Source organism: Anguilla rostrata, chromosome 9 (assembly GCF_018555375.3).
Source record: "Anguilla rostrata isolate EN2019 chromosome 9, ASM1855537v3, whole genome shotgun sequence".
NCBI lineage: Eukaryota > Metazoa > Chordata > Actinopteri > Anguilliformes > Anguillidae > Anguilla > Anguilla rostrata.
In genome coordinates this window covers 33137823-33163490 of record NC_057941.1, presented here as the reverse complement: position 1 = coordinate 33163490, position 25668 = coordinate 33137823, and the positions used below count along the sequence as shown (strand labels likewise).

Genomic DNA, 25668 nt, shown 5'->3' with positions numbered 1-25668 from the left:
TCAGCCACGTTGTCCACCTTTAAAGAACACATAACTGCAAGGTCTCCACCTGCTGGTGAAAGTGAGAATGGTTTCTTAGGCAATGAGCTGGAATTCTGCACTGGCCCACAGGGCCATTAGTACTGCTGGTTATCATTCCTCCCCTCTAATCAGGGACTGATTTAAACCTGACACACTAGGTTGAGTGTAATCTCTGGCCAATCAGTGACTGCTGTGACCTATAAGGCAGAAGAGAAAACCAGCAGGACTGCTGACCTTGAGGGTCAGATTTGGGTATCCCTGCTCTAGTGGAGCAGTGTTGGTGAAACCATGAGCCAGGGACATAGAGGAAACATTTCCCCGTGCATTACAGTTGTAGATAGCTACAGGATATAAGATACATACCACTGGAGTACCTATTTCTGCAAGGAAGAACTCCGGTATCTGTGTGTTGAAATGAAGAGGACGTTATAGGTTAATTCATGTTACTTATATTTAAAAGGGCAATTTAGCATCCAAGGCCATAGTCATTGGCAATTAGTTTTTGAATGATTTTGCGAAAGAAGGAAAGTGTTTAAAATCCTATGTGTAGTCAGTTTTCCATAGATTTCTAGAGCTGAATTTGTGACTATTAACCTAATGGCTCTTAGGGGCTTTCCCTCTGTGCAGAACTCACTGCTGAAATAACTTTGCCCTGGTGTGGGTCAACCTGGCCTGAAGGGCAGGGCAGATAATGTGTTTGCTCTCATTTAAATATGGAGGAAACAAAAAAGCAGAAACACTTCATCTCAGCACGTGTTATTACGGTCATTTCTTTGTACATTCAATGTGTTTTGAACATTCCTGAACAAGTAGCACTCAGTTTTACTTTTGAAGTTCTGCAATTGTTATTAATCTGGAAGCCCTGAACTGTTAACTGTCAATGGTATTTTTACCAATTCTTGGGAGGGTGAACAAACACAGTTTTATTGCAGTGTTCCATGATGGTGATTCTCAAGATAAAGAGGAATATTTTTTGTCCAGCAATTTGTCTTGTTTTTCTGGACGACACTATGTTTGGGTTCATCCGGATCAGTGCCCGGGTCTGACAGTACTGCGCTAGCATTGTTTGTGTCCCACCGGCTGTGTGGCTGACAGCCACAGAAGCTCGCCTGCATGGGGGAGAAATGCGATTCCTTTATGTGGTAGAGTAACGGCAGGAGCCGCAGATCGCTCTGCAGTTGTGTGTTTTGCCTTTGTTTATAGATGCTGAGCAGTTGCAATCATCGCTGTAGAACACTGAGTAAAGAACTGAACCATTTTTCTCACTGTTTTTATTTCCTTCCCCCTCTCTATCTATCTATCTATCTGTCTGTCTGTCTGTCTGTCTGTCTGTCTTTATGTCTTTCTGTCTATCTGTCTGTCTTAGTCCACGAGTCTGATAGAGCTGGGGAACCCCTCTCAGAGTTTGGAGAATGTTTGTCGGTGGGCCTTTCTGCAGCAGAAGGAGGATGCAGGCGATGCTGAGCATCACGACCACGCCATCTTCCTCACCCGCCGCGAGTTCGGCCCCACTGGCATGCAGGGTCAGCACATGCACGCGCACGCATGCACATACACACAAGCATGCACACACACACACACACACACACACACACTCATGCTCACACTGAAGCTCATGCACACGCACATGTGCAAACACACACACACACACACACACACACACATACAAACACTTAAATTCAAATTAAAATTAAAAAATGCTTTATTGGCATGAAATTCACACACTCCCACACACACAAGGCCAGCAGTTTCATCTGGCTTACACTCGCTGTCACTGTCTATCAAATGCTCACACAAAGACAAGAATTGATTACAGTGGTTCTCAAACCTGTTCCTGGAGATCTACTGTCCTGTAGGTTTTCACTCCAACCCTAAGAAAGCACACCTTTCTTAGGGTTGGATGAAATGGAAACCTACAGGATGGTAGATCTCCAGGAATCAGGGTGGGAACCACTGAATTATTATTAGTATACATTTGTCATGAATTGTCTTTGGTTTTAGACCTTTAAAGGAGAAGGGATACTACTCCTAATATATTTGTGTATTGGCATCTTAGGGCCTTAACAAAATACCTTCTTTCTACTTTTTTGCTTTATCAGAACAGATCATCTTATTCTGAAAACACTGCTTTTGAATAGTGAGGTATGTGAGAAGCAAAGTTGTAGATGTTGAGTAAAATTCTTTTTTTCCCACTCCTTCTCTCATGTTTCCCAGGTTACGCCCCAGTGACGGGAATGTGTCACCCTGTGCGTAGCTGCACCCTAAACCATGAGGACGGCTTCTCCTCCGCCTTTGTGGTCGCACACGAGACTGGACACGTGTATGCAGCTCCCCATATGAGGCACACACAAGCATGTTCATGCACAGATAGGCTTCCTGGTTAATGATTGGATGTTCACGCACAGACTGACTTCCTGGTTAATCATTGGATGTTCATGCACAAATAGGTTTCCTGGTTGATGATTGGATGTTCATGCACAGATAGGCTCCCTGGTTACTGATTGGACGTTCATGCAGTGATCGGCTTCCCAGTTAACAGTTGCCTGGTTTCTTGCCCTCACAGGCTTGGCATGGAGCACGACGGGCAGGGGAATCGCTGTGGAGACGAGGTGCCCATGGGGAGCATCATGGCGCCGCTGGTCCAGGCCGCTTTCCACCGCTTCCACTGGTCCCGCTGCAGCCAGCAGGAACTGAGCCGCTACCTGCAGTGAGTCTGAGTCTGAGTCAGAGTCTGCGGCCACGCCCTCTCTGCCATGTCCTGACCCCCCCCCCCCCCGCCTTCTGCCTGCCCCCTACTCACTCTTTACTACTACTGAGAAGTTGGGTGGTATCAATCGGGATTTGAATGGTGTTTGCAGATGGTTAGATGATGTGAGGGATTAGAAGGTGTTAATGAAGGTGTTTCCTGCTGTTACCTGGGTCACTGACAGATTGGTGAATTGATGGGTGGTGTTAATGAGAGGTAAGGCAGTGTTAATGAGATGTTGGGTGGTGCTATTGAGGGCATGGGTGGGGTTTTTTGATGTCACCTGGGTCAGTAACCGATTGGTGAAGTGACGGGTGGTGTTAATGAGAGATTGGGTGGTGTTAGTGAGGGCATGGATGGTGTTTCCCACTGCAGCTCCTACGACTGCCTCCGGGACGATCCCTTCGACCACGACTGGCCCTTGTTGCCACAGTTACCGGGGATCCACTACTCCATGAACGAGCAGTGTCGCTTCGACTTCGGCATTGGCTACATGATGTGCACGGCGGTGAGTGGCGTGTTCCCCAACCATCCCATACCCCCCCCCCCAAACTTCTGATTTTGGACCCTTCCGTCTTTACTCCCTCTTCTACACAATCCCTACCATTTATGGAAATAAAAAAATACAGTTGTTAGTGCATGCATTTGATTCGTTTACCAGATCGGTTCCCATCTGAACCCTAATCGCGTGTTCCACTTCCTGTCCTTGAAGTACAGTGGACACATCCTTGGCAGGAAGCCCAGGATTGAGCACTTTTTAACAGAGACGTCCTTAGGAGACACTTTCATTTCTTTTAGCTTGCAGATGGTCTGCTCCTAGGTTTCTTCTACTCTTTAAACCTACTCTAATGTAAGGGTTCAAAATTAATCTTTTCAGGTCACTTATGGCTTCCCAGTTTCTTAATCACTTTGGGTTACTGGTTTTGGACTCACAAGTGTGACAGCCCACAGAGTACCAATCACAGGAACCATGAGACTACTTGGCCTATAGAGGTGCCTTACCTTGCTGTAAGGGCTGGTTTCCTCTTGCTAGTGTTCCTGTTTAATGTACTTTAATGTACTTAAGAATTCCTTCCTTTTGGGACAAGCAACCGAGGGTTCTTAACAGCTAGCTACATTTGAAGCTATTTGTGAAGATGTTTTGCTTTTTAATTCCATCAATTTATTTTTAAGTTAAACAGGTCTTGTACAGTATTTATATCATGAGATAGACCAGTTTTTATGACTTTTCCAATATTGTACTTGTCTTCGTAATTGTACTGTTCATAAGCTAGTATCTGGCAGTTGTGTACTTTGCTGGAATAATGATATGTTACTGTGGGTGTTAGGGTTACAGTGATGCTGAGTCCCTGTAGGTATCCTGGTTACAGTGATGCTGTGTTACTGTGGATATCCAGGTTATCGTGATACCTTTTCACTGTGGGTATCCAGGTTACACTGATGCTGTATCTCACTGTGGGTATCCAGGTTACAGTGATGCTGTGTTACTGTGTGTATCCTGGTTATAGTGATGCTGTGTTACTGTGGGTATCCAGGTTACAGTGATACTTTTTTACTGTAGGTCTCCAGGTTACAGTGATGCTGTATCTCACTGTGGGTATCCAGGTTACAGTGATGCTGTGTTACTGTGGGTATCCTGGTTACAGTGATGCTGTGTTACGTGGTATCCAGGTTATAGTGATACCTTTTACTGTAGGTCTCCAGGTTACATGATGCTGTATCTCACTGTGGGTATCCAGGTTACAGTGATGCTGTGTTACTGTGGTATCCTGGTGTTACCACGTGTCGTTTGATGCTGTTTACTGTGGTATCCAGGTTACGTGATCTGTTTCACTGTGGTATCCAGGTTACATGATGCTGTTCTCACTGTGGGTATCCAGGTTACAATGATGCTGTGTTACTGTGGTATCCAGGTTATGTGATGCTGTGTTACTGTGGGTATCCAGGTTACAGTGATACTTTTTTACTGTAGGTCTCCAGGTTACAGTGATGCTGTATCTCACTGTGGGTATCCAGGTTACAGTGATGCTGTGTTACTGTGGGTATCCTGGTTACAGTGATGCTGTGTTACAGTGGGTATCCAGGTTATAGTGATACCTTTTTACTGTAGGTCTCCAGGTTACAGTGATGCTGTATCTCACTGTGGGTATCCAGGTTACAGTGATGCTGTGTTACTGTGGGTATCCAGGTTATGGTGATGCTGTGTGTATCCAGGTTACAGTGATGCTGTGTTACTGTGGACATTGAGGTTAACAGGACTGTGCTGAGCACTGTGTGTGAATGAGGGTGACTCTGTTTCCTCCAGTACAGCACTTTCGACCCCTGCAAACAGCTGTGGTGCAGCCATCCTGAGAACCCCTTCTTCTGCAAGACCAAAAAGGGCCCGCCGATCGATGGAACCATGTGTGCACCCGGGAAGGTAAGACGATCTCTTACACATGCACACTTACATGCACACATGCACACATGAAAGTTACTTACACACACATGCGCATGCACTCAGACAAATACGGCTTTTTACGCATACATGCATGCATGCAACCAAATACAGGTATGTTCACAAACATACAAACGTGTACAAGCACATGCACTGACACCTGCACTTCACTCAATTTGCATCTCCTTCAAAGCTGACTTAACATAACATAACATAACGATGAGGACAGGCCATTCAGTCCCACAATACTCGCCATTTTCTGAGGTGTGTCTGAATGGAAAGGTGTGCTTGTCTCTTGCCCTCTCAGCACTGCTTTAAGGGTCACTGCATCTGGCTCACCCCGGACGTCCTGAGGCAGGACGGTAACTGGGGCGCATGGAGCAAGTTTGGGACCTGCTCTCGAACCTGCGGCGCGGGTGTGCGGTTTCGCACCCGCACGTGTGACAACCCACCGTGAGTGTGAAGCGCTTCTCCTACCTCTCTGTGTGTGACCCTGAGGCTACAGTCTATTTACTGTACATCCTCCTAAAACCCTGCAATTCATTTCTGTCCCCTGTAGTGGACACAAATCTCAAGACCCACATATTCTACCATGCTGAAATGTACACTACAAGGAAAATTCTATAAAAATATTTTTTAAAAAGATGGATTAAATATTTTCACTGCAACATTCACAAAAAGTTAACGAAAGTCTCAGGAGGATATGCTAATTTTCTTTTTTAGTATTTAATTATTTATTTATACTGATTTTCCGTTTCCCCTATTTTGGGATGCCTGGTCTATCTGTAAGCCTGTGTGATCTCTGGAACATCCTCTGCCAATTTGGGAGAGATTAGAAGCACAAGCTCTCCAGCAGTGTGTGTGTGCTATCAGCTGCCTTTTAATGCTCAGAGCACAGAATGACACTGGTGCCCTGGGTGACCCAAACCCTCAGCAGAGCTTTACAATGACAACGGAGAGATGAAGGGTTCTGTACGAGCTGCTCTAACGTTCTTTCTCCATCTCTCCCTCCCTGTCAACAACACCTGTCCCCCCCACCCCCCCTCCCCCCCCATTCCAGCCCTGCTAACGGGGGACGCAGCTGTTTAGGGCCCAACAGCCAGTTCCAGATCTGCAACACAGAGCAGTGTGACAGGCTCTTCGCCGACCTTCGGGAGGAGCAGTGTCAGATGCTGGAGCCCTTCTTCGAGTTCCAGAACGCCAAGCACCACTGGCTGCCCTTCGAGCACGAAGATCGTGAGTTCTGCTGCGGGGGTGGGGTGGGTGTGTGGGGTGTGAGACCGCTGTCCTCAGGTGTTTGTAACAGAATATTGGGAGTGGGCTGGCGGGGCGTGAGTCACCAAGCTCCATTCAGACATGCTTCACATTCCGTTGCCTCGCATACCTAACGGATGACCTTAAATTTCTACAGCTTTCTTAAAAAGTGTTTAAAGAGCTGAATGAAAGCAGCATTCATGCAGTGAAGGTCATGTGTGCATTCAGTAGGTTTACAGGACTCTAAAATGGAACTTTTCTGGCTCAGAGATAGTGTTTCATATCGAAAATGTATTGACTTATTGCATGAACTTATGCTATTTTTTATTTTCTCCCCTCTGGTCAAAGTGAATGACTTGTATGTCCAGCCTCTGGCCCGACAGAAAATATCAGGATAAGAACCTGCATGTCTTCATTCTTCCTCATCATTGAGTTTTTCATTGATGTACATGTCTAAGGACACGTGGACACATGCATGTTTCTCTCTCTCTCCCTCTCCCTCTCTCACTTTCTCTCTTTCTCTTTTTCTCATGCACACACACATACGCATGCACACACATACACACACACACACTCACACACACAAACCTCTGAAAGGATCAGAACTGGGTCAGGTTCACCAAGGATCACCTACAGGCCAGTGCTTACCATCGTTACCACAGTGCTGCTTGTGTGTCAGAGAGCCCATATGGAGGATGTATCCACAAGCAGCCCTACTGTAGAGCTCCTCATCATTCATAAAGAAAGGAACCCAGCCACCTCCTACCCTTCCTCACCTCTTCTTCATCTTGTAGCACATTAAATGTGCTTTTATGCAGTACTACTGTAGCCTCGGTGCGATCACAGAAGAGGTGCTGTCAGTTTGAGGAATAGACATGAGGAAACCACGAAGAGCAGACCTTCCCTCTTCCCAGTTTTTTGAGCCGGGCCAAACACATGGAAATACAATCATCCCAGAGATGGAATATCCAGTTTTCCACACTCCTCCTTTTCTGCTTCAGGGATTGTGCAGATTGACCGGTTTCAGCACGTCCTTCAGGCCCTTGGAATGCATTCCTCCTCTGATCCAAACACAGCTGCTCTCTGGCTCTAACAGTGGCTGCAGAGCAATGCACTCTTGTCCACACCATCTGGTTTAGGCTCTTATTTCAGGTGAAACATCAACAGGTTGCTCACAAGGACTTAATACAAATAGCACGGCCATTAGGATTGGGCCCGCTATGCAAGAGAGCTCAGGGTCTTACCAAAACTGGAACCAGGTCAGCTCCTGTATGGTGGACCCAGTCCAAGACCAAGGAGAACCCCAGTCCACCTGGATATGTGATACTTCCCTATACCAGTGCTTTACAGTGATGAAAATAACACTCCAAAATGCATAGCAGCTTGAGCCAGTCCAGAATATTCTAGGAGCAGGTTACTAGTACACTTCCGCACAGTGCACTTGGTCCTAGTGATGAGAGTGGAAGCTGTGTTTTGGGCTTAATCTGCGGATGCCCACGCCTTTCCCCTTGGTCTCTCGGCTCTTACTCCCACCCTCAGTAATTGAGGCCTCCTCTGGTATTAAAACTGCACAACTCAGCCTGAAGAGTATTACAGCTGAGCATTCCATTTAATTAAATCCAAACTAAATCTGACCGTGCTACACAAGGTCCTCAAGGTGGACATTAGCCTGAAAGAATGAATTTAATGATTTTAATAATAATTTCACAGCTGAGGTGGTGCCGCAGCAGGGATCGGACCACCCTCTGTGTGGGGGGTTATGAGAGTCCGCCAATGGGCCATGCCACACATCTCATCACACACTAAACTATGTTTTTAATGCAAGGATTGCTTGCTGGCACCGACTTGTTTCACCTTCTGTGTAAATGTATATTCATGCTAATGTGCTTTGTTGAGAAATCTGCTTTTTTTCTACAACTTCAGTTATAAAGTATTTTAAAAACCAGTATGAGGTGAATAGCCAGTTGTACTTATGCAATAAAGTAATAAGTAACAAGGCTAAATAGGCTGCCTTGGCTAACCACACCAATGTTGATGATATTATATCATGCTTTTATAAAACACATTTTAAGTGTTCAGATTTGAAACACTGCTACCTGTACTGACTCCTCCCCCGTTGTCCCTGACACCTTTACTGACTCCTCCCCCTTTGTCCCTGTCCAGCTAAGGAGAACTGCCACCTGTACTGACTCCTCCCCCTTTGTCCCTGCTGCCTGTACTGACTCCTCCCCCTTTGTCCCTGCCACCTGTACTGACTCCTCCCCCTTTGTCCCTGCCACCTGTACTGACTCCTCCCCCTTTGTCCCTGCCACCTGTACTGACTACTCCCCCTTTGTCCCTGCCTCCCGTACTGACTCCTCCCCCTTTGTCTGTGCCCAGCTAAGGAGAACTGCCAGCTGTACTGCCAGTCCAAGGAGACGATGGACGTGGTGGACATGCAGAGGCTGACACACGACGGGACGCGCTGCTCTTACGGGGACCCCTACAGCATCTGCGTGGGCGGAGACTGTGTGGTGGGTGTGATATCGCAGTGTGCCCCAAATGCTGCTTATTACCATGTAGTCTACCACGGTGGATCAAACGGAGAAACTCAATTTTATTTTACTGTGATGACTATCATGGTAGTTAGGGACTGCAAGGGATTATGTTTTTTGGAATGAAGAGGGGGCTCGGGACCAGGGCTGGGATCCCCCTGTTTTTATCTATGATTAGTACTGTCTGACCCCATCCCCTCCCTTTACCAGCTAGTGACCCTTTTATGATGTCATCATTGCCTGTACACAGAGTCATTTCTGCACACTGGACCAGGTTTATGTGTTATTATGTGTCTCCAACATCAACAGAGTCATTTTATCAGGGAATCTGCATATACAACAGCCAGTATATGAGAACCGTGCTTTCCTTATATCTCAAATATAGCAGTCACGCACAAATATAATACCTGACCACGAACATGGTAACACCCAAGTGGAATATCTCCCTCATGTGTAACAGACAATATATATATATTTTTTGCTGTATTGTTGGAGACTTATACATAGTGGCTTATTATATTAATATTAATATTGTTATATTATTCAGCCATATGTTGGGATTTGTTTCCGAAATGCAATAGTGGCACAGCAACAGGGCCCCACTGAGGATTTGAACCTGCATCTGGTCGCTATGACTGCACACAGATCAGATGAAATCGGAGGGGATCTTACCCTGGCTAATGCACATCCTCTGCCCATCCCACAATCCCCTTTGCTCACAGCGCTAATTCTGTCCCTGCAGAAAGTCGGCTGTGACTACGTGATTGGCTCAGCCTTGCAGGAGGACAAGTGTGGAGTGTGCGGGGGGGACAACTCCACCTGCAAAATCATCAAAGGCAGCTTCACTCGCAGTGCCAGGAAACAAGGTATGCCCCCCCCACCAAAAAAAACAACCACACTATTCCCCCCACCAGCTATAACCAAACGTGAACAGGTCAACGTCTGACCATCAGCCGGAGTGCTGTTCACCTGATTTCAATTGATTTATTGATTGATTGATTGATTGATTGAATGCATGAATGAATGAATGAATGAATGAATGAATTAAATAATTATTTTAAAAGATGATTTGTTTAAAAACTTCATCAAATTCATCAGACAGAAAAAAGATTTTTTTCTTTTTATTTTTATTTTTTGCCCTACAGAGCACTCAGATTCAGAGCACTCAATCTTATTATGCATACCCACATGACAGAGCAATGTGACTGATCGGACTTGCGTTTGAAGGCTTTTTCTTTTACGCGTAGCCAACCGGTCAACCCTGAGTCAAGCCAGAGGTCCTGTGAGCCACACTGCTGGCCACACTTCATTGGACCGAGCTTGTTATTACAGAAAAGTTTGTCGCAACAGAGCCAAACACAACAGATTTCTTTAGTTAGAATTTTTAAACATGACGTGCGCAATTATACACTCTTACCCTGTGAGTGCGTCATTATCTAGCTCTGAGATACACTTTCACTTTATTTCAGCTTTATATTTTATTATCAGATGTAGAGCGCCACCTAGTGTTGAAATGAAAAATGACATTTGCAGTACCTGTGCTATTTCAGCCTTTTCTCTTTATAATGCAACCGTTGTTAAAAATCCAGTTAAATATATTTTAGCTGTGAACAGGAGAAACTGTTTTATGTTTGTTCCTAGATGACTGCCTATACTTGATTCCCTCTGTGAACAAGATGACCCAGATCATGGATTGTCTGACAATATTTTATTACCGCCTCCTCCCATATCAAAAAATTGAACATGATTTGACTGACTCATGTTGATGAAGGCAATCTGTTAGCTACAAAGGCACAATAAAGCAATGCCGGAGACATCTGATTTCCTGGCTTCTGTTGGGGCGAACGTTTAATGATTGATCATTTGTTTTTGATTTCTCTCTTCTGGCGACCGCAATTGCTTTTGACAGGCTGGTTATGAGCAACAATAAACAAATACGGGCTGTACTTCATCCAGACAAGCCGCTCATCCTCCGTGCTTTCTTGCCCAGCCGAAGAACGTCGGTATCTGCGAGGAGAGCTGATGATCTGAGGAAAAGATAAAGCACACACACGCAGCCTTTTATTTATACTCTGGATAGAAACCCTCTTTGTGCTTGTTCCCATGAAGTTAAAAGTATGGAAGTAGAACGTGTCATCTTAATCGCCTCATCGCTCATCTGCTGCTCCTGCACCTTCCAGGCTTTCTGAAGATACTGGAGGTTCCCAAAGGAGCGAGGCATCTGGTTGTCCAGGAGTTTAAAGGAACGGAGCATATCCTGGGTAAGCCTGAGCAGGTAGCGTTGGCTTCAGTTTGAACGTCCCTGCCTGTCAGCGCTCGGCTGCAGTGCAATATCGTTACCTCCTGAACCAGTTTTGTTTCAGGAGACCTGGCGTATGTGCAGTTTCTTTCCCCCGCTAATTACCCTGGCTCATTTAGCTAATTATCTGCATACGACAGCGCTTGTTAACCCATTAGAACACCATAAAATATCCCAAATAAGGCATAGAAAAGAACACTGCCCCTGTATAGCTGTCAGTCTAAAGCTTCTGATTGAATTTAGCAGAAATGTCTGATCACATGATTGATCTGTCTAGTTAGATCACTAAAAGCAGGACTTGGTGAGAAATCCAAAAATGTTGAAGCTGTGACTCTGTATACTTCACCTGCTACTTGTCATCCAGGAATTTAAAGGAACAGAACAAACTCTGGGTAGGCCTAAGCAGGGGGTTTAGAAACCTAGCTTGTACAGTGAATTGGGTGATTCAGAGGTTGTTGTTCAGTTCCCAGATGGGACCTCTCCCTGAGCAAAGGTACTCAACCTGAGCTGCTTCAGTAAAAAATATAAATAATATTAAAATAATAATAATAATACATTTTGTTAATGTGCATGATATGATTCCATTCTGAACAGATGGAGATGGTTCCATCGGCATACGGGTTTACATTTGTGACAAACAGAAGTGAGAAACAATAAAGATGTGGCCTGATTGACTGTTTCCCCCCTACAACCCCCCCCCTTTCCACCCCTCCCTGGCGCTTCTCCCCAGCGCTGAAGAATGAAGCCACAGGGCACGTGTTCCTGAACGCGAAGGGCGAGTTTCCGGAGTCACGGACCGTGGTGGAGAAGGGCGTGGCCTGGGAGTACCAGAACGATGACGACAAGGAGACGGTCCAGACCGATGGACCGCTGAGATACGCGGTTCTGGTCATGGTGAGCAGTGGCGCAGTGAGGGGGGATTTCACTGTAGGAATCGGGTTCTGTGAGGGGGGATTTCACTGTAGGAATCGGGTTCTGTGAGGGGGGATTTCACTGTAGGAATCGGGTTCTGTGAGGGGGGATTTCCTGTAGGAATCGGGTTCTGTGAGGGGGATTTCACTGTAGGAATCGGGTTCTGTGAGGGGGGATTTCACTGTAGGAATCGGGTTCTGTGAGGGGGGATTTCACTGTAGGAATCGGGTTCTGTGAGGAGGGATTTCACTGTAGGAATCGGGTTCTGTGAGGGGGGATTTCACTGTAGGAATCGGGTTCTGTGAGGGGGGGGGGTTACCACTGTGAGCAGAGCAGCAGTCTTTATTTACTGATTTAGTTAACATACAGTCCCCTCCAAAAGTATTGGAACAGCAAGGTCATTCCCTTTGTTTTTCCTATACACTGAAGACAATTGAGTTTGAGGTCAAAAGATGTACATGAGATGACAGATCTGAATTTCAGCTTTTATTTCCTGGTATTTTTATCTAGATTTATTAAACAACTTAGAACATATCACCTTTTGTATCAGACAACCCAATTTTTAGGTGAGCAAAACTATTGGAACATGTGACTGGCAGGTGTTTCTTGTTTCCCAGATGTGTCCTGTTAGATTGATTGGTTAAACAATAAATAGTTCTGAATGTCTACTCTTGGTTTTAGCCTTGGGTTTTGCCTGTGAAGACTGCATTTGTGTTATAAAAGATAAACTAACATGAAGACCAGAGAGCTGTCTTTGGGAGAAAAGCAAGCCATTTTGAAACTTAGAAAAGAGGGGAAATCGACCAGAGCCATTGCACAAGCATCGGGGATAGCTTGTACAACAACTTGGAATGTCCTGAAAAAGAAAGAAACCACTGGCGTACTGAGCAACAGATATTGAACAGGATGACCAAGGAAAACAACAGCAGTTTATGCCAGAAACATTGTGAGAGCTGTGAAGAAAACCCCCAAAACATCAGTCAGTGACATCACAAACAATCTCCACAGGGCAGGGGTGAAGGTATCTCAATCAACCGTTCGAAGAAGACTTAGAGAGCAGCAATATAGAGGCTATACCATAAGATGCAAACCACTCACCAGTAGTAAGAATTGGAAGGCTAGGTTACAATTTGCAAAGAAGTACAGAGATGAGCCACAAAAGTTCTGGAACAAAGTTTTATGGACTGATGAGACCAAGATTAACCTCTACCAAAGTGATGTAGAAAGAAGGGATCTGCTCATGATCCAAAACATACAAGCTCATCTCTGAAGCACGGTGGAGGAAGTGTCATGGCTTGGGCTTGCATGACTGCTTCTGGAGTGGGCTCACTAATCTTTATTGATGATGTAACTCATGATGGTAGCAGCAGGATGAATTCAGAAGTCTACAAAAACATTCTGTCTGCCAACTTACGGAGAAATGCATCCAAACTAATTAGGAGGAACTTTATCATGCAGCAAGACCATGACCCAAAACACACTGCCAACACAACAAAGGACTTCATTAGTGAGAAAAAGTGGAATATTTTAGACTGGCCAAGTCAATCACCAGACCTTAACCCAATTGAGCATGCATTTCACCTCCTGAAGAGGAGATTGAAGGGAAAACCCCCCAAAACAAACAACAACTGAAAGAGACTGCAGTAAAAGCCTGGAAAAGCATCACAAAAGAAGAATGCAACAGTTTGGTGATGTCAATGGGTCACAAGCTTGATGCAGTTATTGAAAGCAAGGGATATGCTACCAAATATTAAGTGTTATTTATTTTCATTTACTTAAATACTCTGTTCCAATACTTTTGCTCACCTAAAAATTGGGTGGTCTGATACCAAAAGGTGCTATGTTCTAAGTACTTTAACACATCTAGGTGTAAATACCAGGAAATAAAAGCTGAAATTATGAACTCTTGTCTCATGTTCATCTTTGTATATCAACCCCAAATGTATTGAATGTATTGCAAAAACAAAGGAATTGGCCTTGCTGTTCCAATACTTTTGGAGGGGACTGTATCTCCTTGCACCACCTCCCCTCCAAAGCTTACAGCATGAAAAGAAAATGTTCACAAAAAATATTTTATTCACTGAAAATCAAAAGTGAATATTTCAGGAAAGCATATTTCAGGACCCAGTAAGATGCTAGTAAGCTAATTGTATTTTTAAAGAATAATTGTTGGCTAATTGGATCTTCAGCAGATTCTCATGGGGGCAGGAATGTGAACTGTAAAAAAAAAATATTATGGTCTGTTACAAGCTTTTCGCTGTTTCCTCCCTACAGATCCAGGTTCAGGGCGACTCCAAGGTCACGCTGTCCTACAAGTACGTGATACACGAAGAGCTGCAGTCCTCCGTGGAGACCAACGCCCTGCAGGACGACTCCTTCTACTTCGAATGGGCCCTGAAGAAGTGGTCGCACTGCTCCAAGCCCTGCGGAGGAGGTAATCACGCAGAGTGGGCGTATCTGACGGGTTATAGCTCTGACGGACAGGGGAAGCGTGTGTGATGAGTTATACCTCTGACGGACAGGGGATGCGTACAGTGTGAAAGAGGTAATGTCTCTCTTACAGGACGTGGATATTTCAGAGGTAATGTCTATGAGAGGTAACCAGTAGAGGTAATGTTGCTCTTACAGGAAGTGGACATGTTAGTGGATGCTGATGAAACGTGTCACCTACATCATGACCTTGTCTGTGGCTGCTGATGTACCGCGTGCTGTCTGTGTGTTTTTGTCCTGGATAGGTAAGCAGTATACACGGTTTGGCTGCAGGAGGAAGTCAGACAGTAAGATGGTCCATCGCACAAACTGCCAAAACGTGAAGAAACCCCGAGCCATGACCAGAGACTGCAACCAAAAAGAGTGCTCCCTGGCAATGTATGTGTGTGTGTGTGTGTGTGTGTGTGTGTGCGTGTACATGTGTAAGCGTTTGTCTCAGTGCTTTCTGTGTGTGTGTGTGTGTGTGTGTGTGCGTGTGTGTGCATCTCAGTGCTCTGTGTATGTGTGTGTGTGTGTAAGTGTGTATATCAGTGCTCTGTATGTGTGTGTGTGTGTGTGTGTGTGTATGTGTGTGTGTGTAAGTGTGTATCTCAGTGCTGTTTGTGTGTGTGTGTACGTGTGTATGTGTGTAAGTGTGTGCGTGTGTGTGTATGTGTGTGTATACGGGTGGGTATACGTGTTAGTGTGTATCTCAGTGCTGTTTGTGTGTGTGTGTACGTGTGTATGTGTGTAAGTGTGTGCGTGTGTGTGTATGTGTGTGTATACGGGTGGGTATACGTGTGTAAGTGTGTATCTCAGTGCTCTGTGTGTGTCTATCTGGACATGTATTACTATCTTTGTGAGAACCAAATATCCCCACCAGGATAGAAAGATGAGGAAAATTACACAAGGTGGGGACCTTTTGCTGGTCCCCACAAGTTCAAGAGGCTGTTTTAGGGTTAGGACTTAGGGTTAGGGTTACAATTAGGTTAAGGTTAGGGTTAAGGTTAGGCATGTAGTGGTTGGGGTTAGGGTTAGGGTTAGGATTAGAGGTTACGGAATGAATGTAGTCAATGGGAAGTCCTATATATAGCAGTAAGTTCTTGTGTGTATGTGTGTGTGTGTGTGTATCTCAATGCTCTGTGTGTGTGTGTGTGTGTGTGTGTGTGTGTGTGTGTGAAAGTGTGTATCTCAGTGCTGTGTGTGTGTGTGTGTGTGTATCTTAATGCTGTGTGTATGTGTGTGTGTGTAAGTGTGTATCTCAGTGTTGTGTGTGTGTGTGTGTGTAGGTGTGTGTGTGTATGTGTGTATCTCAGTGCTCTGTGTGTGTGTGTAAGTGTGTATCTCAGTGCTCTGTGTGTGTGTGTGTGTGTGTGTGTATCTCAGTGCTCTGTGTGTGTGTGTGTGTGAAAGTATGTATCTCAGTGCTCTGCGTGTGTGTGTTAGTGTGTATCTCAGTGCTGTGTGTGTGTGTGTGTATGTGTGTGTGTGTAAGTGTGTATCTCAGTGCTCTGCGTGTGTGTGTTAGTGTGTATCTCAGTGCTCTCTCTCTGTGTGTGCTGGTTCCAGCTGGGAGGTGGGGGAATGGGAGCCCTGCAGTAAGTCCTGTGGTAAGGCTGGCTTCCAGGTTCGGCCTGTCAGCTGCATCCAGGCTCTGTACGACGGAACCAACCGCTCCATGCACAGCAAGTACTGCAGCGACGGCCGGCCCGAGTCCCGCCGCGCCTGCAACCGCCAACCCTGCCCCGCCCAGTGGAGGGTGGGGCCCTGGTCACAGGTGAGGAGCAGGATGCGTACATGGCTCCTCACAGTCTGTATGTGTGCGTGTGTGTGCACCTGTGTATCTGCTGTTTGGTGTGTGTGTGTATATATATGTGAGGTGTTTACACATGCACATAAATGCATGTGTGGGTGTGTGTGCATGTGTGATGTGTGTGTGTGCGATGTGTGTACATTCCTGCAATGTGCATTACATGCCTGTGTGCACCGCAGTGCTCAGTGACCTGTGGCAATGGGACTCAGGAGCGGCAGGTTTTGTGCCACACGCACGCCAACACTATCGGCCTGTGCATGGACACCAAGCCGGACACCGTCAAGACCTGCTGGATGCTGCCGTGCACAAGTGGGTCTTCCTCAAAAAACGAATCATCTCCTTTCCTCTCCTCCTCTTTCATCTCCATTCCTCTCCTTCCCCTTTTCTTGCTTCCTCCCTCCCATCTCCTTTCCTGTACCTGCCTCCACTTAAATGAAAACCAGTTTTTTATTTACTTATTTAGATTATTGATAATTCACAGCTCAAAAAAGAAATGAGAAATAATAAAGTGTTCTTAATAGCTACTGAGGGATGTAGAAACTCATCGCTCCATCTACAGATTCTTGAAGTGCAACTTGCAACTGTTTTCTCTCTCTCACTCTCTCTCTCTCTCCTCTTTTCCAGAGAGTTCTCCCGACCACAACAGCAAAGGGAACTTCCTCATACACTGGCTCTCCAGACCGGACCCAGAGTTTCCGTTCCGGAAGATTTCTTCAAGTAAACGGCCCCTCTACAGCTCTGACTCTGCTCTGCAGTGCATGCCCCTGCTGCCCTGGGCCACGACCCTCTCCCTGACCCTCTCTCTGTGGCAAAAACTCTCCTGACTGCCACGCCCTTCCTCCTTTCAGGGGTGGATTCTTCCCACGTCTCTCCTACGGGAGGCTGCGGCTCCAGTTTTCGCTCTCTCTCTCGCTCTCTCTCCCTCCTTCTCTCTCTCTCTTCTCGTGGATCTCCTTTTTCGTAAAACTGGCCCTGTCTTCGTCCTTGCCGTGCGAGTAAAAAGAGAGACCCACAATTGGTTGGTGGTTTCATAGCTGGAGAGGCCAGCAGTGAGAAGGCGGCCGTGTGATTGGCTGCGTGCGCAGCCTCCCTCTTGTGATTGGCTGTGCTCGTACACGGATGAATAGTCTCGAGCGCCACTGGAGCAGGATGTGCTAAACAGGAAGAAGGAATGTAAAACTGATATGAACAACAAAATAAATGAAAAGGAATGATTTACTGTGACAGCCAGCTTGTCACAATGTGGATGTGTTCCGTTTTATACTCCTGGTTACTTCTTGGACATATGGGGCCAGAATGAAAAATAATAACAGCTGCAAAAAAAGAAAACCATACCAGAAGTATTGATATTGTGAAACAGGGAATGACAGGAATCTGAAAATATGGCAGATGACTCGTCCCACTTTATCTAAAGTTATCTCTATCTATTATGTTGCATAAAGCAGCTGAATTATTTATATTTGTATTAACCACCATAGCAACATATATTGCAAAGTACACTGTAGCTTGTTTGTATTAATCCTTTGACTGGACTGCTAATGGTGGCTTTTGTCCTTGACTGGTATGTGTAGTTTTGTAATGATGTTTGTGTTTGGGATGAGGGTGAAGGGTGGGGGGGTCTAGCCTTAATTTATGAAGATATGGTTGAGTCGGGAGATTAACAAGTCAGATTTTTAGCAGCAAAATTTTGAGGGGCGTCTTGTGGTCAACAAACTGTTATGCCCTTCAATGGATCGCTCTTTTACCATTCATATACAAAACAGTATTTTGAGAGAGGGAACTTATCTGACCATGTGCCAAGTCACATATACATGTATGCACGTGTGTTGGTTGTGTGCGTGTTACGTGTGTGTTTTTGTGTGTATCTGTTGTGTTTGTTGTGTGTGTGTGTGTGTGAGTATGCGTGTGTGTGTGTGTGTGCAGCAGTATTACAGGCTGCACATCATGTTCCAGTTTTGCATGGTTTTCTGGTGGACAGAAAGGGACATCCAATACCTCATTCAACTTATTTTGTCATGAACATTAGCAAATGAAAAACACTGAATTATCCTGGACTAAATGTCATGTTACATACTTGCGGACATGGCGTTTTCATTCTATTTTATTTCAGTTTGGATCCGATGTATTTAATCATAAAAACGATTAAGATGTCGGATGCTGAATCTGACAGAGGTAGGTCACAGGAGCGTCAGGAAATAGGACATATATACGATTTCTTCGGACACTTCATTTCTGTAACTGTCGCGTGTTTCTGTTCCCTGTTGCAAGTTATGAAACCTTTATTCAGGATCTGGGAAATATACCGGCTGGGTGGTCCGTGCGCTGTCGTGCAGTCCTGTATGTGATGTCGTCGCTGACTGTTGATTTGATAATGCTTACGACTGTTATTTACTTTTTTTAAAGCAGTTGTAGACATGTTGTATTCCTTGGGTGAATAATCAATGTTCTTCTTTTTCCTGAGGCGGGACAATGTGAGGGAATCATTGTGTGGAGGAGCTTGTGTGATTTGCGTCTGTATGCACTTTAATTTTATTCAGGGACGATATTAATATTTTGTACATGTTAAATATGACACTTCATTTTTTGTCATCCTACTTTTTACATTGACATGGAATTATTTAATATGATAATCTGTTGTATTAATGAATATGCATTGACAGCCTGATGAAATGATTGGAATTTGAATGAGATATTTAAAATGGCAGTGTATCCTTTCTTTTCTCATATTTCCTCACAAGGACAAAATTGGATATCTATTGGAGTAGAGAGGACATCTCATTGCTATGATTTCTTTCATTAAGTACGAATAAATTTTAAAAAATCTAATACAGGACAATAAATTTAAAACTTGACCTCATTTTGACTCATTGTTTGAACACTTTTTGTGATTACGTAACAAAGTAAGCAGTGAAAAACCGTATGTCGTGTGCTCTACATGCACTACAACTCCATGCTGAGGGTTTGTGGGTACACATTGCCGTACACATGGAAACATGAACTATTCTGGAGGGCTGTGGTTAAAGCAGAGGTTCTCAAATTGGTCTGCACGTTGAAAATTCCACTCCACAGGTGTTATACATGGTGCCCCCTAGTGGTTTGCAGGAAAACAGCTTATTTCAGGAATACTGGGATTGAAATCGTAGGGGAGGGGACGCAATACAGCAATTATGTAATATGGTTTTTATTTCTCAGCAATCACTCATGCTGTTTTGGTATTTTAGTAGTGTACACATGGCTCACCCAGATCCTAATGTTTTTTAATGGTCTGTGGGGGAAAGGTTTTGGGAAAAGTTTGGAAAACTGTCTTAAGGAACTTCTCTGCCCATGAGCAAGTAATATGAATGACATCAGTAAATATTCAGGTTTGTAAACGTAAGTTTGATAATACACCCTGGATAAGGTGGTTGGGTTAATAAAAATGAACCAGAAGCGACAATTTTTCTTGGTAATAACTGCACATAATTATTATATGTGACTGCAGTGTCAACTACATTTAAATCAGTATATTCTGTGGCTGCGAGGTTGACTCTTGTTATACTTCTTATTAAAACTGATGTTATTTGGTATCGACAAAGGTTTCAACAAGATTTTTTTTTGTTTGCTCCTTTTTAGGTTTCAAACATCTTTCAAACTTTCAGTAAACAAAACAAAAAAAAAATAATAATAATTGGTTGACAAAATAGACTTCTACAGAACTAGCTTGTTGCATTGCAATATTTTACTTTCACGTGGCGATTCCCAGATAAATAAAACACAGTGTTTTTAAAATACATTTCCACTGTTAGCTACATGTTCTGCTCTCTGTCGTCTAAACCCTCCTTCTGCTGCTTGCCCTTCCCTTAATGGCCGCCTCTTTCGCTCTGTGCTTTACCGTGTGAACTGAAGGCAGCTCTGCGCACCTACAGAGCCTCTTACTGCACATGCCCAGTGTGTTTCTCACACAGAGCCTCTTACTGCACATGCCCAGTGTGTTTCTCACACAGAGCCTCTTACTGCACATGCCCAGTGTGTTTCTCACACTGAGCCTCTTACTGCACGTGCCCAGTGTGTTTCTCACACAGAGCCTCTTACTGCACGTGCCCAGTGTGTGTCTCACACAGAGCCTCTTACTGCACATGCCCAGTGTGTCTCACACTGAGCCTCTTACTGCACATGCCCAGTGTGTCTCACACTGAGCCTCTTACTGCACGTGCCCAGTGTGTTTCTCAGTGTCTGTGTTCTCTCATCCTACAGGCCCGCGCTGTCGAGGGGATAAGTCCCTTCTCTGCCGCATGGAGGCCCTAAACAAGCACTGCTCCTTCCCCAGCTTCAGGCAGATGTGCTGCAAGACATGTGACACGGCCAACCACACAGCCAGCCCCGTTCCCACCGACAACGATGACAATACTACAGGTCTTACTCATTCAACCAGGGAATATAGCACAGCTCCTACCCATTCAACCAGGGAAAATACCACAGCTTCTACCCATTCAACCAGGGAGTATACCACAGCTCCTACCCATTCAACCAGGTGGTATAACACAGCTCCTACCCATTCAACCAGGGAGTATAGCACAGCTCCTACCCATTCAACCAGGGAGTATACCACAGATTCTACCCATTCAACCAGGGAGTATACCACAGATTCTACCCATTCAACCAGGGAGTATACCACAGCTTCTACCCATTCAACCAGGGAGTATACCACAGCTTCTACCCATTCAACCAGGGAGTATACCACAGCTCCTACCCATTCAACCAGGGAGTATACCACAGCTCCTACCCATTCAACCAGGGAGTATACCACAGCTCCTACCCATTCAACCAGGGAGTATACCACAGCTCCTAACCATTCAACCAGGGAGTATACCACAGCTCCTACCCATTCAACCAGGGAGTATACCACAGATTCTACCTATACAACCAAGCAGTATACCGCAGCTCCCAGCCACACAACCAGGAAGTATACCACAGCTCTTACTCAATCAACCAGGGAGTATAGCACAGAAAAACATCACTCAGACAGGAACTATACCAGACACATAAGTCATAAAAACAGGAAGTATAACACAGATATAATTAATTCAAACAGGAACTATACAACAAACATACGTTACATAAACAGAAAATATGCTAAAGATATAAATTATTCAAACAGGAATTATACCAAAGGCAGACGTCGTATAAACAGAAAATATACTAAAGATGTAATTCGCTCCAACAGGAACTATACCACAGACATACATCATATAATCAGGGAATATATCAAAGATGTAATTCACTCAAACAGAACCTATACAACAAACATGCGTCTTCTAAATAGGAAATATACCAAAGATTTAATTTATTCAAACAGGAACTACACGACAGACATAGGTCACACAAATGGAAAGTATACCAAAGCTCCTACCCAAACAACCAAGAAGCAAAGCACAGCTACCAGAAATACAACCGGACAGTACCCTTCTTTTACCATGTCTCCCATTACCACGACTCTTAGGCCTACTGCAGCCCTCAGTGAGGTTATATTTACCACAGGCACAATGACCACCACTGCAATGACCACCAAAGATACATCAGTGACGAAGGCTGCTGGCATCAGCGATGACGTCACAGTGCCCGGTGCCTCCTTCACTGGTGACCACAAAGCAGTCCTCATCCCTACCACGTCCGCTTGGGTTGAAGTGAAGCACGAATCCCAATCCACCTCTGCCGTGACCACCGGGAACACTTCACCCACAACCTCTCCTGTCGTGACCAAGCAAATGCTTGTCATGGAGACCACCGCCGCCAGCAGCGTTCCTAGCAGTAAAGGGGAGGTCGGAGAGAGGAACTCCGTCAACGGGCCGTATAAAATCACATTGGTGGACAAAAAGGTCTCCCAGAACCAGCTTACTGCCAGGAAGAGGCAGCGGTCTGGCGAAAGAACGCGGAACAGGAGGATTCAGGAGCTCCTCGCTGAGAAGCAGAGGAGGGACTTGCTCCTAAGAGGAATGGGGTAAAAGTGAGCGTTGGACGGACATTCCGGTGGCTTCTTTCGTGACGACACAACTTTTCAGTCCAGCAGTGGCTTGCGAGACACAAGGGGGAGGTGGAGGATGGAGTGGTGTTGATAAAAAATGAATCGGCAGGCCAATGGGTATCCCTAATTGCAACCGTAAGTTTATTGGTGCTGAAAAATTCAGGTTCTTGTTCAGAAGTTTGCTTGCCGCCATTTTCCTCTAACTTTCTCCTCATCCAAAATCGTGCTCATAATTTATTTACCTCCACCTAAGAGCAAATTTGATGCTGGGTTTTTTTTTTCTTTCCGTAAAAAAATCATACAAAGTAATATATAGGATTATATTTGTATAGAAAATAAAAGAAAATAAACTGCAACCCTAAAAGAGGTACAGGAATGCTTGGGTCGTTTAATGCTTTGGTGCAATATAAATTTGGTTGTGGTTTAGTCAGGGTTCCATGCGTTAACCACCTGGCTCTCCAAATACCACCCCATATAGTCAGCACTTAGGTGGTTTTTAATGTGTAGTGAATTTTCTGACTACACTAATTTATGAAGTTCCTTCTCCAAAGTATTCAAGATCTTATCATTCAATGTAGTTTTCTACATTGTTTTGTTAAACATTTAGCTAAATCTGCTCTAAAGGCAAGCTATTTCTCACTGCCCTTTATGTTGATATTAACTTTGCAAGATCTGAAAAAAAGAATGCTTGATGTGCAATATCTGTACATATGAATCAGAACTTTATTTTTAATATTTATTTTAAAAATGTCTGTCGTATTTTGCCAACTCATTATTGTGTTTTTGCCTTTTGTTTTTTTTTCATACAATACGTAAGCACATATTTGATCTACATCAAACGTGTTTTTAAAAAAATACATATTTTGCTAACAATTGACCCGTTGAGAAGGCTGAAAATGGTGTTCCACATTTCTTCAAGTGCTTCGGACATGACCAGTGAAACACTATTGTACTGGTCCACAATTTGATTAAGATGTGGGACTGCATGGATATATGCAATGCCATCTCACGTCCTAATCGAACCGTCGTCAAGCCATACGCAGTTAAGCCAAACAGTCATAAAAGGTGAGGGAGCACCTGTGCATGTGCATTGCTAAAGCATGTAGCTACTTTAATGAAGGCTTTCCTGACATGGAGTTGAGAATCTCCAAGTCATGGTAGCATAGAGTCAGTGAGAATTCATTACATCTCTTTTCTTGGGTCTTAAACCTGAGTAAATGAAACAAACTGGCTCTGTTAGCTTAAGGGGGGGGGGGCATCATAATATTTATGAAATAAAACTATTTGTACGGTACTCCACAAAAGAATTGTTACAACAGGTAGAGAATGCGGTCGATTGCAGGCAAGCATACAGCTGTGGTAATTAAAAAGTAATAAAATAAAATTTCTGAATTTATCTTTGCTGGCATGCGTGCGATCAACAACCTGTTGCCCATTGCATCAAGAAAGTCTGCCGTGTGTTTCCAGTCAACAGACAGAACACACAGGGACAGAAGGAGGTACAGAATGATTATTAGTTTTATTATGTTCAACCATTGAAAGTAGGAAAGATACAGAGTTGTAAAGGAAAACAAGCCGACCCTGTTAATAAGCATTACTTACAGAGAATAAAGAAGTAGACAGAAGGGGTGACATTAATTTTAAAATGCCTCGTTTACCATTAGGGCTCTACAGTTCTTCATTTTTTGTTAAAAACAGCTGCCTTTTATATATTTATAGATATATTTTTATTTTATTTTATACATACACTTTATGTAACATTCTTTTTTTTTAAACTTTGTGCAAGTGCTTTGCTGGTATTCCATGAATGGTAAACAAGAGTTGGTCCAGTGCATTACATAGTGACAAATATGCCTCTGTATGTATATCAACCCCACCAAGCTAAAACCTGCATGACTACCACTATGAGCAAAATGGCAGGAAATGGTAATATATATAGTTTTAGTATATAGTTGATGGAAGTGTAGATGGGAAGAGAACATGACCGAGGGAGTGGAGAGAATATTAAAAACTTGTGGAACTCCGTTGCACAACTTGAACACATCACCAATACTAAAATAACGTTTTTTTTTTTCCAAAGAAAAAAGAATGGTTTTGTGATGTACAGGTTTAAGTTCCCCCCTCAAATGTATTATTGCTGAGATTCTACAGTAGCCCATGGTGAAAACAGAGACTGCAGAATTAGACTAAACCTGTACGACAGGAGTGGGGAACCAGGTTCATGGAGGGTTGGGTGTGAATTCAGGTCTTTTCTTACTACTAAAGCCAGCTTGAGTAGCTTGCAGTCAAAACTGGTTCAGTCTTAGATTAGGCCACAGTAAAAAAACGCCCCGCAGCAGTACCCTTCAGCTATCAATCGTGAGCTTAACGCTTAGCCAAAACGTATGTGTACATAAGCGACTGGACCAATGAAATAACAGCAGAATTTGCAGAGAAATGCTGAAGCACAGGGTCCCCCCCACCCACCAGGGCCTGGGTATCCCACTCCTGCTCTAAGCCATTATTTTTAAAAAATTAAAACTGAAAAGAAAACCATAATTTTTACGCGTGCTTCTTTTAGGAGGACTGTGCTGAGCCCTACTGCAGGTAGAGCTCAGCCGCGGGATTGGCGCTAGCAGAGATGGAAGGCGGGTTTTGACTTGGTCCTGGCGTGAACTCCCTCCGTTTCGCGAGCGCGGGTACGGGGGGACGCCAGGTAACTTTAACGCTCTCGCACCTTTAACACTTGCACAAATTTCAGATTAATAAAGCGAGGTCCGAGGAGGCGGCCCGTCCACGCGAGCGCGCTAAACGAGGCTAACCCCGGCCGAACAGCACGAGAGGCAGCGAGAGGTGCACAACGGCCTTTCAGTGGAACAGGACCTGCGGCCCCTGCAGCTCACTGCACACAGCGGTGGGAAAGAAAGACTGCATGAAACCCAAATAAAAAAGGGGGCGGAGCCTTCGTGCACCTTAAACCAGGGATCGTGTTTGGTGCAAAAAGCAACCCGATAAGGCCCCGCCCACAATGGGGTCTTTGAGACCTGTCCCATCACCATTATCACACCACGTTAACAGAAGGGCCGCAGTGCCTGCTGACAGATACACAGCCCGCTAGCCTAAACGCAACTTTCAAAATAAGCCAACTGTATTTACCGCTATATACATTTTTTTTTAAATCTGATTTTGTAAACACTTGCAAC

The 25668-nt window shown here is 44.5% G+C and overlaps 1 protein-coding gene across 3 annotated transcripts in view; it reads left to right on the top strand.

Annotated features, from left to right (window-relative positions):
• The window catches only part of LOC135263622 (A disintegrin and metalloproteinase with thrombospondin motifs 2-like), a 67838-nt gene extending 43503 nt beyond the window's left edge, over positions 1-24335 (top strand). Inside the window, exons 6-22 of one of the 3 annotated variants that reach the window (XM_064351882.1) lie at positions 1388-1544; positions 2236-2341; positions 2585-2728; positions 3143-3275; positions 5073-5186; positions 5512-5657; positions 6265-6440; positions 8838-8971; positions 9735-9858; positions 11173-11253; positions 12022-12185; positions 14478-14637; positions 14939-15071; positions 16242-16449; positions 16665-16794; positions 17110-17202; positions 20719-24335. In XM_064351882.1, the coding sequence (XP_064207952.1) occupies positions 1388-1544; positions 2236-2341; positions 2585-2728; positions 3143-3275; positions 5073-5186; positions 5512-5657; positions 6265-6440; positions 8838-8971; positions 9735-9858; positions 11173-11253; positions 12022-12185; positions 14478-14637; positions 14939-15071; positions 16242-16449; positions 16665-16794; positions 17110-17202; positions 20719-22466 (3951 nt within the window). In that variant the 3' untranslated portion in view covers positions 22467-24335. Of the gene's footprint in view, positions 1-1387; positions 1545-2235; positions 2342-2584; positions 2729-3142; positions 3276-5072; positions 5187-5511; positions 5658-6264; positions 6441-8837; positions 8972-9734; positions 9859-11172; positions 11254-12021; positions 12186-14477; positions 14638-14938; positions 15072-16241; positions 16450-16664; positions 16795-17109; positions 19343-20718 lie in introns of those variants that run through there. The other 2 variants (XM_064351885.1, XM_064351884.1) reach the window with 2 other exon arrangements.
• Positions 24336-25668: the final 1333 nt, after the last annotated feature.